The 17,337-nt window shown below is 35.1% G+C and overlaps 1 protein-coding gene across 1 annotated transcript in view; it reads right to left on the reverse strand.

Moving 5' to 3' along the window:
- LOC113768831 (callose synthase 10) overlaps positions 1-17,134 on the reverse strand; it is a 40,004-nt gene extending 22,870 nt beyond the window's left edge. Inside the window, exons 1-12 of the mRNA XM_027313338.1 lie at positions 16,763-17,134; positions 15,630-15,727; positions 15,151-15,314; positions 14,473-14,581; positions 13,973-14,083; positions 13,591-13,716; positions 11,061-11,150; positions 7,195-7,292; positions 6,916-7,033; positions 5,646-5,774; positions 3,512-3,585; positions 3,352-3,430 (exon numbers count right to left, since the gene is read on the reverse strand). Of these exons, the coding sequence (XP_027169139.1) occupies positions 3,352-3,430; positions 3,512-3,585; positions 5,646-5,774; positions 6,916-7,033; positions 7,195-7,292; positions 11,061-11,150; positions 13,591-13,716; positions 13,973-14,083; positions 14,473-14,581; positions 15,151-15,314; positions 15,630-15,727; positions 16,763-16,970 (1,404 nt within the window). The 5' untranslated portion in view covers positions 16,971-17,134. The remainder of the gene's footprint in view (positions 1-3,351; positions 3,431-3,511; positions 3,586-5,645; positions 5,775-6,915; positions 7,034-7,194; positions 7,293-11,060; positions 11,151-13,590; positions 13,717-13,972; positions 14,084-14,472; positions 14,582-15,150; positions 15,315-15,629; positions 15,728-16,762) is intronic.
- Between the last annotated feature and the right edge of the window lie 203 nt (positions 17,135-17,337).

Here is a 17,337-nt window from a genome sequence, read left to right on the forward strand (position 1 = left end):
AACCAAGTACAGCACAGCCAAGAATTTGACTTACTGTTAGCTTCATAATACACACCAGAGCTGAATGCAAATCAATGCAGCCAAGCATAAAATCATCAGTGTTAAAGTGACTCAGTATTGGATGACTAAATGAACTTCCCAGGGAACCGACACAGTCCAACAACTCCAATGCTAATTCCAGTGACAAGATGATATAGAACTTCAGGCTCCATAACGCTGGTTAACTACTAAGCTACAGCTCTGAACTCTGTTTTTGATGGCAAATCACTTCTGTACTGTACAACAGCATTTATTTAATTAAAAGTGGGAGTTTGAGTCAGGTGATTTAGATTTTTGTTTCCTCAATGCCCTCCTATAAATATCAATGGCTGCATTATGTCTCCACAATTGAAAGCCCCTTCTGTAATTTTCAGGTTACTTCTGTAATACCAACATTGAGGTTCATTTTTAGGAATATAGTTCTATTTAATTAAATTTCCTTCATTTTATTAAGGCATAAAATTTTAAATTGAAAGGATATTCTTGAGGAAGAAGTTTTCCATAGTACACATCAAACAAGAATGCAAAAATCAGATATAATATGGCTTTTAGGTTTGATCATTTTAAGAATTGATATCAGGCAACAAGAACAAGAAAATTTCTTGGCAAGACAAACACATGTGAGGCTTTGAAACCTTGGTAAATACTGTTAAGCCGTAACTCCGATATCTATAGATGAACACAGGAAGAAGAATTAGAGTCTTATTCTAATTTTGAAACCTGTATCCACATCTTTCTTACTAACACAATTACTAAACTGGTAATTGAATTTTCTTTTTGACATTCTTCTGTACTTAATTTGAGTTATGACAGCCTATGAAATTCTGCATCAGAGTACTGGGTCTGCACTCTCATATTTGTAATAATAGAAAACAATGGCTTGATAATCAAAAGTTAAAGCCAATTCAATATTAATTAATTGATAAAAGATTCACGTTTTATTTGAATTTGCATCGTTTTTAACTTCCTCCGATATTACAACCTAGTAACCAGCTATAAATCAAGCCAATCCTCTCCACAATTGAATGCTTATTCCAGTACAACTATTTAAATGGAGTTCTGATCAACTGCAGTTGAGTTGCAAGTGTGAGCAACTTAGTTGAAATAAGTCCACAAAGATCATCTTCTTGGTGGCCTATAGTTGCAAAGGACGACGTAGATATTATTGCAAAATAAAGTTTACCTTTCCATTTGTGGTCAGTAATCATACAATTTGTGCTCACTTATAAAAATTGTCACTTTCAGATAACCGTTTAGCAGTGATATAAGGGAGATAATTTTGGCCCAAGATTTCTAGACTTAATAAGGTGCCTTTCATCCATTTAGGTTGGACACGGACTTGTGATGGCCTAATTTGAACTCAATCTAATTCAGCGAACAAATATATAAAGGCTTGAAATTCAATGCATACATTTTCAAGATAATCAACCCTTGATGCAGAAATCACCAGCAAGCGAACATGTATATATTGTCAAATTCACCAAAAACCACATAAGTATAAACTATAAAGTGTACAACTTTGTGTCCGAAAGTCCTATATTCAATGAAGTAAAATAATAAGATGCTGAGGATATTTTGGCTTGCTCACTATGTTGTCTTAGATGTCAACTGCATGACATTAGTCTAGCTAAGTTCATTTGGATAGTAGTATAACCTTGGTTCACAAGCATTTACTTGGAGCAATGAGCACGAATATTGGAGCACAAGCCACCTCAAGGTTGCACTAAGAAAATCAAAATTCAAACTTTTTCTAAGCAGAGCAACTTACAGCATTTAAAACAAAAGGAGAGCAATGAATGTGAAACTAATTATTTATCTTTTTCTGTTGTGTGATCAGAAAAAAGTTTTGCCTCCTAACTCCCCTCTTTGAAACAAGCACAAAAGTCAACTTAGTTCCAGTTTACATTTATGGGGATATAACATGCCTTCCAACAATTAGGTTTTCTGAGATGAGGCCTTTGAAGCCTATCTAACTTTACTCAACTTCTAAGAAACTTTAACAAAGTGAAATTTTTAAGCAACGCTATCTTAACAATCTATACTAGCTTCCTCAGGGGCATAGACACAAATATAATTTGCTTTTAGGCAAAATTTTACACAATGATTCTCAGTAATGTTTAAATCTTTTCATTCTTACATCAAAATGAACATAATGTTTCAATGCCTATTGAGATTTAGTTTAGCATACTTGATGCTAAACTATAATATGAAGTCATTCAACTATTTTTCCCATATGATAGTAAGTTAATTCAATTTAGGAAAAATGCATTTAATTTTTCATAGTTTCTTTGTTGCCTTTCCTACAATTATACCTGAAAACCTAGGTAAAGTTCATATTCAAATTAAGATGAGCTATATGTGTTTAAGATGTTTTAGATTATCTAAAGTTCAGAGTTTTAAAGATTTCCCTTCTATTATACAAATATTCCAAATCATAGGGAAATCAACCATTTGATGCATCGACCATATATTTAAGGTTAGGGAGAATATCAATGAAATTTAACCAGAAGTAACGCAATTAAAAGAGTGGAAAAGGATAGGCCAAATGGACAAAATACAAAGATAACATTATCTAGGATATAATTTAGAATCAAAACAGGATTTTTATACACATGAAAAACATGAATCTTTGTCGCATGAAATAACTTTAGTAAACTGTAATTTTAATAGCAAAATGTTTGCTCTTTTGTTGCAATACAATAACTTCAGTTTGCGTTTGAACAAAACTTCATTATAAGTTGGCAATGGTTTTTCTTTTATGGAAAAAGGTACTGTTTACATGAAACTGTTACCAATTAAGTAAATAAAATACACCCATTATTCAAATGTTAATAAATTTCAACCCAAAAAAATACTTCTGTATTTTCTCCTTCTTACTAATCTTACAGGGTAAATAATACCCAAATTTTCATCACAAAAAGTGACCTGTCACACATGTAATGCATGTACGCTCAAACTACTTATGTAAAGCAGCTAAGCCAAAGGATTAAACAAAGTGATTTGGTTCATAAGCTGCCAATAGCAACTCAGCAAGCTAAGAGAAACAACATCAACTCTGAGGAAATGACGCATCACAGGTGCAGTAGTCATAATCTCAATTCTTCCCCATTTCCTCATACCCAGAATTACCCATGACACAACAGTAGGAAAAAATAATTAAAAAAAAAGGAGAAAAGATTAGTTCCCTCTTTTGTTTCCAACACATCTGAAAAAATTAAGGTTATGTGAAAATAGTTTATGATTTAAATACTTCAGATGACACAACGAAGAAAACATTGGAGTATGGTAATACTAATCATAGCTGATACCAACCCTTTTCCTCCCTTTAGGCTTCAACAGGAATGAAGAATCCTTCTTGATGGGCCAGCTCAACTCAAAGCAAGCCGGAGACCTATCAGCAAGAAACCATAGATGAAGCAGAGGCAATGAAATCGCATTCAAAAGTCCACGATAATATCAAGAAAAATCAAACCAGAAATATTCATTGAAGTCGTCATAGTTCCGCCACTCTGAATGGGCTTTCCCAGTATTTCCTCCTTGTGCTTCCTAAGATGAAGAAAAGAGAGAACAAACACAAATGCAGCAAAGAAAAACAAATGAGTGTTTGGCAGACTTAAAAGGGTACTTTAATAGATGAAAATCGTTTGAACTCAAATTCAGAAAACTTATATTTCACTTTCACCCCATAAAAGATGATCGATGAATGATATTCATATACACTGTTACAACAGTGATTGCCTACAAATAACAAGGAGCAACTAGATATGAACCTTATGAAAGTTAAATCTCATAAATGCCAAAGGCGTGTTTCCATGACTAATGGTAAATTTAAGAATACAATATTTATGCGCATATAGGCAGCCTAAACATGACACAAACATCACATATTGATGAGGGAAAAGAGAGATCTGCTTTACTTTTTTATGTTATTAGCATCAAAATTTTGACAACCACATAAAAAGAGTTGGTACCAATTGCTTACACAACTATAAAGTCATTCAAAAAGCCACAAGAATTATAGACTTATAGTAGTAAATATATATCTGCAAGAGCAATGTTTTTAGGCAGCATCAGACTGGCATCAAACTAGAGCTTGATTAGGAAAACTCCTTTTAAAGCATCTTGCAAATAGAAAGATAGTAGGTGAAAGACCGCATTAATTCAACTTAAAGTTGCTAAGATCAAGTTGATATTCCTGATTCAAGTAAAAGTGAGTGGGCCAATGGCTGGCAATCCAACATAACAAAGTACAAAGCAGAACCATTTTCCTAGAATCAACAACAATAAAACAAAAACAGTTTTGGTTGTAGCCAAAGTCCATGCAGCATAAAGTTTGGTGCCCATGATACTGAGCTTTTGCTAAAAGTACTTCTAAATGATTAAGGCTCTTTTAAAGTGTTTGATTTGATAAGCATCATTTTGTAACTTCAGGATAGGGTTACCAGTTATTAGAAGCACTTTTAGTACAACCTCAAAACTGCTGCTTTTGGAATAGCTTTTCTTTTTTTAAGAATTACAAGTCAACTTCACCTGTTTTATCATAAACTTAAAACTAAGACACAAACGTATTTTAAAAATTCAAACTCAAGCAATATCAAACAGAAAAAGTACTTAGGCCAATATGCTCCCAAACAACAGGACTATGAACTTTTGTGAAGCACCACTTTTTTTAAAAAGCTCAAGCAAAAATTGCTTTAGCATAAGCCACTGCAATCCCAAATGACCTATTGAGCTCCACCTATTAGCTGCTGCAGTAGGTATTAGGAAGTACATATTTGGTTTTACAGGAAAAATTGTTAAATGTCAAAGCTCAATCAGATGAAAGGTTAATTACATGATTACGGTGTGCAAGCAACCTTATATTCTAGTAAGCCTCATTCATGCATAGAGTCAGTAGATCAAAACTAGAAGAATACTGAGAGAAAACATGAAGTAGAGACCAACAACAAACCCAATGACCCCTATTTTATTTCTTCCAATTAAGCATTAAACCTTATTCTAAAACAAAGAATGAAGAAATTTTAAAAGGATAAACCCTAAGCATTGTCACTGTAAAAAAATTCTACGCACTAGATACTTAGAACAAAATCAGATGGGAGATTTTCCATGATCTCATTGTACATGAGAGGTAAATTGAGACCAGTATGAATAAAGAAATTTTTATGCTAATAGCATACATAAGAAAAATCCAAAAACCAATATCCATGATCCCTTCATGATTCAACAGAGGAATTCTTTCGAGAGAGCGAGATTACACAAGAATGAAGAGGACAATACTCAGAGTAATATCAACAAAAATTGAAGCTTGCAGCATTAATCCACATTATTCAAGGCAGATATGTTCCACAACATATTTAAGTTTCAATAGCAAGCAGGTAAAAATAAATTTCCGCACAACACACACAAATTCAAGCTTTAAAAAAATCTGTAATTCAACAAAGAAACATGATCTATCAAACCAAAAAATAAATAAAAAGAAAAGGGCCCAGAAACCACATATACATGATCATATCAGACATGTTTTGGTACACATTAAGTTCATCTAAGGTGTAAGACATATTAAATAAACTATAGAGATATAGCCATAAAGCACAAAGTTTACTCACATCCTGCATTGTCTCATATATAGGACAGATGACTTGCTTGAGGTAGGACACCACACCGTCTTCGTTTGTACAACTTGGAGCAGGGTCAGCTTCTCCGCGATCCAAGATAGCATCCAATTCCCTAGCCATCTGCATAGATTCTCTCAATAAATCAAAAAAGCCATGCACAATAAGCTCCCCATGATTTTTAATGCACAATTTTGACCAGTACCGAGTTTCAGGATGCTAACTTTATTACTTTTTTATCTCGTATGGGAAAACATGCAATTGGAAGGCTCTAAAGACAAATAGAAATGAGGAGTGGAACTGAGTCAGAAGCAGTATCTCAATTGACCAAAAGTGGATTCTTTCTTACTATCCTCAAGATGCTCTTCTTCATTCTTTCCAAACTTTTACCATTTGTGACAAGAAGCTTTGCTGGCCGATATTTAAAAATTGTATCAAGAGTGGCTGGAAAAGAGGAAATATAATTTGATCATTGTGAACAAATCCAAAATCTTTGTACACAGAGCCGACCATTAGTTCCCAACCACAAGGTGAACGGAATCCAACACATAAATCTGGGATTCAACTTGTATTACGGACACTAATAGGAACTGAACCATTACAGCAAGGAAAGATTTGATTCAGCGGGAGAAGAAGAGGCAAAAGTTGGAACAGAAATATCATTTGATTCGTCAATCCTCAAAAAAATGAATAAGCAAAGTTCAGTCACTAAATGACAAATGGGAAATTTATAGAAAGCTACAATCCCCACCATGGAATAGTGCACCCACATGCCTTCATCGATGTTGTTTCGTGACCGGAAGACTGAGAGCTTTCAACTAGAGATCTTCCTCAGTTTCGATTTTAGTGCACTTATTTGACTTATTTGATCAATATCCCACAATCGTCTATACATATAGAACATGTAATAGCAAATTTCATCAAGTCAATTCCATTGCCAAAAAGATAAGGTGAACACTTCATGGATTTACCTCACAAATTTCAAGTTTGTAAATTTGATGGTTCAGAACTCAGAACTGAATTTAGACTTGGATAACAAATATCACCATCATACATACTAGACGACAGTGAGAGATAAAAGTGGATTTGGGTCTGAAATGCCTCGTGGCATCCACAGACAACCAGGTCCAAATCATGCTGCCTAACACACAGTAATATTCTTTAGGACCAACAGAAAATCTTTAGAACCATAGAAACAGTAAAACTCCTAACAAAGCATGTCACGCAAACAAACAGCATAGACAAAAAAGCATTAAGTACTTACATGGTGGAATATATAACAGATACATTCAGGAAGAAATCGGACATTTGCTGCTTCACCCCATATGCAGAAGTACAGAGAAACAAGAAAAAGCTTCCTGTCCCTATTGATGGCTTCCAAACTGAAAGAGAATAGGCTTAGAACTGATTACTGGCACTATAAGATGAGAATTATCTTATCAACACCACAAGTGCAAAATTTTCTTTACATAAGCTGAATACATGAAATAAGATAAATCTACTTAGTAAAAAGGCTACAAATTCTTCAGAGTGCAAAGTACACCTATTGTACACAAGACGAATCCGCAAATATCTGCACCATTTTATGTAATTATCCAACACCTTCAAGAAGACCTCTTTTACAGCCTTTTCATCAATTTTCTGCAAAGGACATACAATGGATTACCTTCTATTTACTCAAAAAGCATAAAATAAATTTGCACTAATGAAGCAATGGAATCGCATGTAGTTTATATCAATTTGCACATGATGTTAATAGATGGATAACTAAGCATATATGAAAAGGGCAAAAGGGATTTGAGGTAACAAATGAACAGACAAACAAGAATTCAAGGAGACTAAGCAACCAATCTAGGTGCCTGTTTACCAATCCATTTTTGGACGCAATCAGATTTCCGAGTTGAATAGGTTTGGAAGGTGTTTTGCCATTTGCTGACCCAAAATGAAGACATGATTCAACATCAAAAGATTCTGTTTCAGCACTTCTTTCAGGCATTTGCTCTTAAATATCCATTGACATTTTTTCCATGTAGCATTTTCAAAGGCTAGATATATCAGGAAAATAAATACTTTATCTTTGTAAACATTGGCACTGTCCCGATTCTATAAACTCAAAATTGAACTTTGGTACCAAACAATAGCCTAGTATTCCACATGAATAACTACTATGAGCATTGAAACAAAATGTCAACCATTTCACAATATCTAAACTTAAAATTTGTGCAAATCTCATGTCCAGATTATAGCAAAGGCATGGCTCCTAGATAATTAATGTTCAACTTTTTTCTTTCACAAGATCTCTTAATTCTGTTCAATCTGCTTTACTGGGTTTTCAAAATTTCATCCCTTGAAGCAAACACTTTCCTCAATACAGTTGGTGAATATCAAAACATGAATACACCGAATGAACACAAAAAGTATGAGATGCTCCTAATAAAATCTTCCTTTTTAAGTTTTTTAAGCGTGAAAATCTAAAACAGAGTCCTAACAACAACACCTTGAAAAATTTCCACCAATTCCCTTTAAAAAAACTATCAAATTACCAAATTTTCAGTGTTTGAACTTTGAATTTGATTATAAGACATCTTGACCACTAAGAGTCAAAACATTTTTACCATGCATATGTGCATCAATTGAAAGACAGTGGTTGAGCTGAAGAACGAATAAATATACATATAAATCAATGTTTTGATGGGCGCCTCCAAATAGGGAAAAAGAGGAAAAAATCATAAAAATAGCTTTCTTCTGGCTCCATGCAGATCCATTTTTCTTTTTTTTTCTCGAGCCCAAGACTATGTTCAAGAAAATATTGCATAGATGAAGAAAAAGAAGATTTAAGTTCAAGGGGTTTAGATACTAGAACCACATATGCCTACCTTGCATGCAAAGAGACTGCTTATATCATAGATCAACCTCAGGTCTCAATTCAAAATAAAGCAACTTTACATTTACTCCAACAATTGTCCTTCAAATGAAAGATGTACGATTACTAAAAGATTTCTTTCAAACTAATATTTCACAAATGCTTGGCTGAAACATACAACATTCCATCTCAAAGAACAGTATATCCAAAAATCTTATGGCAGAGAGAATTCAATAAAAAAATTGAAACATGATATTGTGTGAAGCTTACGAAATTTGTTCATGCAAAATAGAAAGATAAACACCATGCAAAGTATGCCCCCAACCAAACAAGATAAGATTTAGGGTAAAATACATAAAACCCCCCTGTGGTTAAGGAAATTGACACGAAACTTCCTCATTGTTTAAAAACTCCCACATAACCTCCTTGTGCTTTGGACTAATTTGGAAAATAGACGGAAATCATCCAAATTGACAGAAAGATGTAAATTTCCTATATTAACCCTATTTACAAACTGAATCGAAGTTTAACTCAGGGCTCAATTAAAGTTTTAAAAACTTTCTTCCTTCATTTGAAACAAAGGTAGAACTAAGGGGCTCATTTGAAATTTTATAAGATGTATCATCTTCTTCAAGGAAATGTCAGAACGTTCTGGGCTTTGCGGTCATTCCGGCTTCATCCCACATACCATCTTCGAGCTTCCTAGCTTCGGAGCTAAGACGGAGCCAGGGAACTCAACCCGTCCATTGCCTTATTTGAAGTGGAATCAGCAGCATATTGGCATCAAAGGCCTTCATACCATTCTCTTTGGATGCTCTAGGCACTCAGCCTTTTATACGGTGGATCGGCTGAGGTCTATCGGCCTCGCCTTGTTCGCCATCTTGGATTCCGGCACAGCAGCATTCTCTATCTAAAGACAGTCTCCCCCACTAGCTAACTCAGGAGTGAAATCCCCTTCCCTCGCCCCGAGCTACATCTTCTTTCTCGCTGATTGTTGAAGAAGGATAGCTTGGTGATTTCTCTTCGTGAGCCATTCCCGTACCATCCAATCAGGCATGGGACTCGGGCATCGAAGTACCAAGCTTTGCCGTGCCCGTTTGATTCTTCCATTCTTGATTCTCGCTACTGTCTCTGCTGCTGAATCAGAATCGATCTCTGAAGGAATGGTACTTGTTGTTGTTGGTGTTGTTTTTCCCAATCCCCTCTCCCCGGAGGGCCGCTATTCTGCTTCTTTGCATTCACGATCAATTGGTGTTAGGTTGGGATCAATTGATCGAGAACTTTTTGTTAATTTTTTGAGACTATTAGATTGAGAATTTTTATTGTTATTTTGTGCTCTATCTAATTGGAAAATTTTTGGTGTTATTTTGGGATCATTGAGTGTTGAAATCAGTGATGATTGGTGGTAGAGTTGCTGGTGATTGGTGGTGATGGTGGAGCTACTGGTGATCAGTGGCGGTACTGATGATGATTGGTGTTCACCAGTGTCGTTGACCATTTTGGTGTTATTGACCAGTTTGGTTGCGAGCAGGGAAGAAATGGAGAAGGAAAATAAACAAAAAAAAAAAAAGAAAATGACAAAACACTGCAAAATACTAAATTGTCCTTGACAAGATCACTTGAAACTCCCTTAATACACGAGTGCATCTCAAACGCCGTTAATTTGGATGATTTCCATCCATTTTCCAAATTAGTCCAAAGCACAAGGAGGTTATGTGGGAGTTTTTAAACAATGAGGAAGTTTCGTGTCAATTTCCTTAACCACATGGGGGTTTTACGTATTTTACCCTAAGATTTATACACCCAAAAGATCCCTTGCAAACAACACCCAACACAATTACCAAAGGCTTTCAACTGTCAGAGAGACCATTCCTCTGATGTTGCAGCATTATTCCAGAGAAACAAAAGTGATGACAGTCTTAACAGTCTCAAGCAAGACTATGATGCAACACAAATGATGTGCCATACTTAGGGTCTCTCATACATAGGATATTTAACGCCCAATCCTAAATTATCAACATTTCATGGTCATGAAATACTTCCATGTTCGAGTTTCATTGTACATTTTGAGAACTTCATTTCTTTCTCATCCCCACATCTTTACATCCAAGTGAGAGTTATGAACAAAGGAAGTACACGTCACCATGTTAATGATGCCTAACATCCTGAACGGCATATACCATGTATTTGACTAACAGCAAGCAGCATTCTAAGAACAGGGTATAAAATAGCATGTCCATTCCTTGAGCAATAGAGATACCCCTTCAGAAACTCTCGAAGCTCCAAAATACTAGGCCAGGAACTACTGTATAACAACATCTAAATGTACCTCAGTTCCCGCTGAACTTTTCTAACTTAAAAATGTAAAAAGCAAGAACAAGGAGATTTCCATATTTGCATGCAAATATACCAACTGAACTTCTAATTAAATCAGGATGATGATAATATCAAAATAGCATGAGAAAGTAGACCTAAAAATTAAGTGCATTGTAAATGAAAGAAACCAAACAAATAGATAAATCTTCAAGGTCAACAGCCTAACTCACAGGATCAGCTTCAAAAGGTAAGCTAAGTCGTGACTGTGCATTGGCTAGAGCAAGGACAACATTCTCACGCTGATTCCTTACATTGTCTTTCTGCAAATAAAAAACTTTAATCCTTATTCACAGATGAATATGTAGCACAGTAGACATTGCAAAAGGAACAAGTCACATACAAATGATCCTTGTTTCCTAAACATCAAAAGACAGAAATGGCAGAGAGATTAAATTAACAAATTGTAGATCAAAATCGCATCTTTTTGCTCCAAAATGAGATTATGTGCAGCAGGCTTTGCCTAGAACACAAAAATGCTAATTCTTAAATTAAAATCTCTCACAACCTCTATAAGATGACAGAAAAAGGAAGTAAACCATAGATTAACCTACTTAGAATCTATCGCATGTTTTATTAAGAAGAAAAGGCTCTTCTTTGGAAATAAGAAAGTTCATCTTATGATTGTCAAAGTATGACAATCTTACATTTCAGTTGTATCAATACTACCTTTTCTCATCAAGTTCACAGTGGGATACTTCTCAACTGTCGGTAATATACAAACTCTAGCAATTCAGCAACCAGTTCCTTAGATTCATAAGCATGTTTGTTCTGCTGTGGTAGCTCTTACGTAAAGCCCAAGTTGAATACCGTTTAATACTCATTTTAGCACTTAAAATGAAACCATTAAGTAAATGGAGAGATGGATAATGCTAATCATTACAACTTTAAAAAGTTAACTTCACATCCCACTTAATATCAGTTAAGCTTTTCAACTAAATTTTGCAGTTGTATTTATTACATCAAACTTTTATGTTTAGTACAGTGCACCGATTATTGTCATTTATTACATGGTCGAGAACAATTTTGGCAACATATGAAAATGTCCAAAACAGAAAACTATTAAATGAGCCATAATGGCCTTGAGCAATAATTAAGCCTGGTGCATTAATCAAGAATATAGCTCCAATTCAAATTTTAGCTTTACATAACTTACCGATGGGAGCTTAAAAATAACTTTTTACTGTTAACTGACTGAACAAAGTAATGGCCTGCTCATTTAGTATCTGAGAAAGCCTAAACCTGAAATGCTTAATCAACTAATCGATGAGCCAAGCTAGCCATGGTTGAGCACAGTTCTAAGGTTTGTTCCGCAAAGACCAATGGATTGGCAAGGATTCTTTAAGCAAATCACTGCCAAAAAAATTGATCTATCATAACTACATACAGACACTTATCATTTTTCTCCTGTCTTGGTCATCTAAATTTCTCTTCTATGTTAGACTTTTCTAGAAATCTCACAACGAAAAAATCCAAAGAATCTAATGAGACCACCAAAATCTATATTCTTGATTCTTGCAGTTAGAAAATGATGCTGGCCTTTTTCCTCGCAATAATCCTGCACTTGGTAGATTCTAATATGCTCATCCTATTGATCTAGACAAACTGATTTGGAAGCCAATGGTTCCAGCATCCATCAAAATTTTCACAACTGTGATGCTTCTGAAAAAATTACTTATCTAGATTTATGTAGAATGTAAAAGCAAGCAAAACAAACTGATAGGCACCTTTCAACCTGTTCTAAATAGGCCAAAGGTTTTAGAAAATTCATCCAGTACTACTCATGAAGCGTGGCAATGTATAGAAAATTTGTCAAAATTTACGAAAAAAGGTTTCAGAGCCATGGAACCAAGAAACAATTTCATTGCAATGAACCTATTGAAGATTATTCTGGGTAATTTGGACAGGGTAAAAAATCTATAGACAATTAGTCAAGCTTGTGATGCAACCATGAAAACTTCTGTCTTCTCACCAACCTTTGAGCTGCAAGGACTTCCAACAACTACACAAAATGGGGATATGAAAGGAATCTGGAACTTTTTCCATAACCTTGAATTTGATTTCTTTGAGAATTTTAAGTCATCAAATTTTAAGTCATAAATGCTTCTCTTTTATACTTCTTGGTGAAATTTCTATCCATCATCTTATAGAAATCAGCAGTTGAAAAAACCAACTCTGTTAGAAAGTTGATGTGTCTTTTTCCGCTTCTACTTGTTCCATCCCCTTGGAGAGGCTTTTTTCACCAAAAACAGTAAATAAGGCAAAAAAGACATTAGATGAAGCTACTGCAGCTCTTCCTCATGAGCCAGTAATTAAGCTTGACCCTTATATCTCATTTCCTCTGCAAAAAAATAGTTCAATTTGACCACATCTAATTTTCCAAAAAGATGCAGAAGTTTATAGTTTCAATGGATTCCTACAATACAAAATCTTTCACTGGAAAGTCAGCAAGACACACACACATTGTGAGTGACAAATTACATATTGTTAGTAGCAAATGACAAAATACTTTTAACCTTTCAAAAATCACAAACATTAAAAAGAAAACGTGATATGAGGTGGAAATTCTTTCATAATCACACAATAACAGGAAGTATGAAGCATCCACATTGCTGATGACTCAACATTTGAACCTCAATAAGGAACAATAGACAGATGCAATCAAACATTTTTATCTTATGAGATGTAAGAGAAACACCAAACCTGAAAACCAAATACATATTCCAAAAGATCAAACATGTCCGGATCCCGTTGTCCAGAAATCTCAAAATCATCTGGAAGCTGAGGGAACTGTTCAGTGTATTTAATAGCTGATATAGCACCTCGCACCTAGACAGAAAATAAAGAGTAACCAAATTATTCATTAAAATACAGTAACATGTAAAAATGCCTTCAAATGCCTCCACAACATAATCGATAGGATGACTACCATAATACGGTGTACTCAAGATATAGCCAGTCATTAGCAACATGATATCATCAAGCAGAGTTTGCTCTGACACTAAATCATACAATAAATGGCAGCACAAAAAAAAAAAAAAAAAAAACTCCTCCAGTTCTTTCTGCCTTTCAATTCCCAGCTTACCTCAGGGAAAAATCCAATAGCATTGGTTAATACGGGCGCTTCCAAAGGGATGATATTGTATGGTGTGAGCTCCGCAGATAAAGTTGCATCTGACTTTTTGATCCTTCTTAACTGAAGTAAAAACACCAAAAAGTGTAACAGCATAACAACGCCAGAAGAAGAAAAGCCATTCAAATCTCAGCTACATATTAAACATACATATTACCAGATACTACTAAACTAGCTTTCTTTGAGGACTCTATAAAGACCAAAAACCCAACCACACATGTATATATTACTGTTGCTTCATTTAGCAACGTAATCAGAGCTAATATGTTTGCCAAAAAAGATGATCAGGAAAATTTTAGTAAGCTGAAGTATGGATGCAGTGAATACCTAAAAACATACACTTTGAATACAAAAACCAACAATAAAAACAGATATAGCTATATTTTATGATATTGCACAAGGAAAAGCTTCCTGATTTCACAGACAAAAGAAATAAAGTAAAGCATAAGTACCTCGTCCTGAATACGCTTTCCCACCCCTTCAGGAGCATCTTTACTTAATGCCTCCATCACTTCAACTAGAGCCTTCAAGGTGGCAATGACCTTTCTCATTTCTGATAAGCTAAAACAATTTGATATAGATAAATAAATTCAATTACTAAGCATATTACAGCTTTTGTAAGTAAACAGAAGCAATCTATAAATGAGTTCTGAAAGAAGAATACCACAACATTCATGCATAAGAACCACACAAGTTATACTTGAGATGCTTCAAATAATAGCAAAAAAAAGCAGATATGATATTCCACCTCAGATTAGTGACAACACTCTGCTATACTAAAACATAAACAAATGGACAAAATATACAATTCTTCTCTACTATCAAATACCAAATCCTAGTCTTTGTAGCAAGGTTTCTCAACTACTTAACTTTCATTGAATATTCAACCACAGATACGTATTCATGCCCAATTTGAAATGTGCAAACTAACTCCAAATTTCACATCCTCTCAGTTTCTCATGTCATGTAAGGCAAAAATATCATCCATATTTTAAAATGCAAAATCAGACATATAGTGATAATCATGATTTCAGAGTACCATATTGGGCAAAGGTCTAATTTGTCAAGCCATCATATGATAAGATACAAGTAAAATTGAGAAAACCAAGACAAGCATATGAAGGACGTACACTCCAACATTAGCACTAAAGGTTCCAGATTCACGCCATTTTTGCTCCTCTTTTTGGATATCGTCTACTCTATTTCGTCTTTTGTAGCGCTGGTAAAATTCCCACAAATGTTCAATATCACGACTACGATCAAGCGGTGTACCATCCTTCTTGGCAAGTTTTTGCTGCACAAATATCAACAGTTTCTTCACATTCTCATCTTTAAGAACTCAAATCCTAAAAAGCAAGGTTGAAAAAATTAAAGCACTGCATTGCGATACACCAAAGTAAGCCAAAAGAACAATATTCCAACAATTATTCTCAATTTCTCATAAGTCTACATATCCCTGCAGAGAGCAAGGTAATTGTTCACCACTAGCACTATTCCTTTTATCTGTGCATACCTGCATGTATAAAGGTCACATGGCAGCAAAAATCTATAAATTATTTCCTTTAGAAAACATAGAACCAATCTAAAGTGTTCAAACCCAAGAGCGTACCTTGATGACGGACATTAAACCAGTCTTAAACTGAAGAACACCTCTACCATCGCTGTTGGGATCCAAATTCTGGGCCATAGAATATGCCTGCTCACAGACTAAACAAGAGCAGCATCTCAGAAAACCATACAATAAATTGCTCAATCACTTTTATGAATTAAATTCCAAGGGTTTCAGAATAAGAGTAGACATCAACGATAATAATGAACATACTGTCAATAACAATGACAGCGGCCATTAAGCTGTCATTTTATATTCTATTGAGAAATGAAACACCCATCCATTCCATAAGTGATTCCATACTCACCAAAACCAGAGTCAAAATCTTTTTGTACCAGAAAGCAGGATAAATTACCAGCAGACAGACATAAAAATTACTTGTAATCTCTACATATGGAAGATCCAAAGGCATTCTTTCTGATACATGATACCTAACAATCTTCTGTTCTGATGACGAGAGTTTCGAAGTATGTGACCCCTAAGGACACATGGAAGACCAACTTCTTCTAAGGCAATAAAGCACAAATTTTTCTCAATGCATGTAGAACTACATCCTAAACAGTCAAACTTAAGAAACTACATCCTAATTGTAAAAGAAAAACAGAATCTTGAAGCTCCAAGTTGCCATTATGACTTGTCAAGGTTAAATTTTCCCTTGTACTACGATACTTCTTGCAAAAGCTCATTCCACAACATCAATGCAATTCATACTATAAAAAGCCCTTCATCTCTCATTTACTCCTGTTATCAGCCTCCACATGTTTAAATCTGCCAAAACACTATTCCACAATACAAGATCAATTCACCACTCCGTGCTCTTCTCAACTACTTTTGCAATTATCTGATTTTCAAACTTTTCATTGAGCAGTTCTCGTTCTATAACCTGGTTAAGCTATGGTCATGCTACAACATTCAACACCGCAGCTATAAATATTAGCAATCCTTCCATATTATATACTCAACCACTTACAACTCTCAATTCTTCTACTAAATACATTTTAATGCATCTAACACAGGAATAGACGCGAAATAAGTTTTTGATCAGTATAATAACTCAACATTAGGACTTCAAAATCATTAATAGACGAGCTGGACATAAACAAATTCAAGATAAATATGAGCAAAAAGCTTACGAATTCTGGAAACATTGGGGTCTTCCGATTGAAGTTCATCGGCAGCTTGAAGAATAGCATTGACATTGGTGGTTCGTTGAAGAGAATCGGGGACAGCGCCGGCAATGCCGCTGGAAGTTCGCTCGTGTCCCTGGCCGGTGTACCGCAGCCGTTCTCTCCTCAGCGTAGCCCTAACCAGCCTCTCCCAATTATTGTAAACCCTCGCCATTTTCTCTCAATCTCTCTCCCCGAAAGTTAGCAAAAGAAGAAGATGAAGAAGGAGGAGGAGGAGAAACCCTTGGGGGAAGAAGAAAGAAAATTGATTGGGAAAATGAAATTAATCGAAGAGGTTTTGGAAAATGAAATTAATTTTATTTATATTAAGGGTTGGATTTACGGATCCAAGGATGCTTATAGGAGAAGTAGTGGAGGAGATGGTGAAATGAATTTGAAAGGGCCTTTTTTATTCAACACGGACGGTATGGGAAATGGATTGGATCCAGTGTGATTTCCCCTATTTGGAATGTACCCCACCTACTTTTAAACTTTTGTAGCAAGGCCCCAAGAATTTTAGTACTTTTACATCCAATTTGAGC

This window comes from Coffea eugenioides, chromosome 4 (genome assembly GCF_003713205.1).
Source record: "Coffea eugenioides isolate CCC68of chromosome 4, Ceug_1.0, whole genome shotgun sequence".
Lineage (NCBI taxonomy): Eukaryota > Viridiplantae > Streptophyta > Magnoliopsida > Gentianales > Rubiaceae > Coffea > Coffea eugenioides.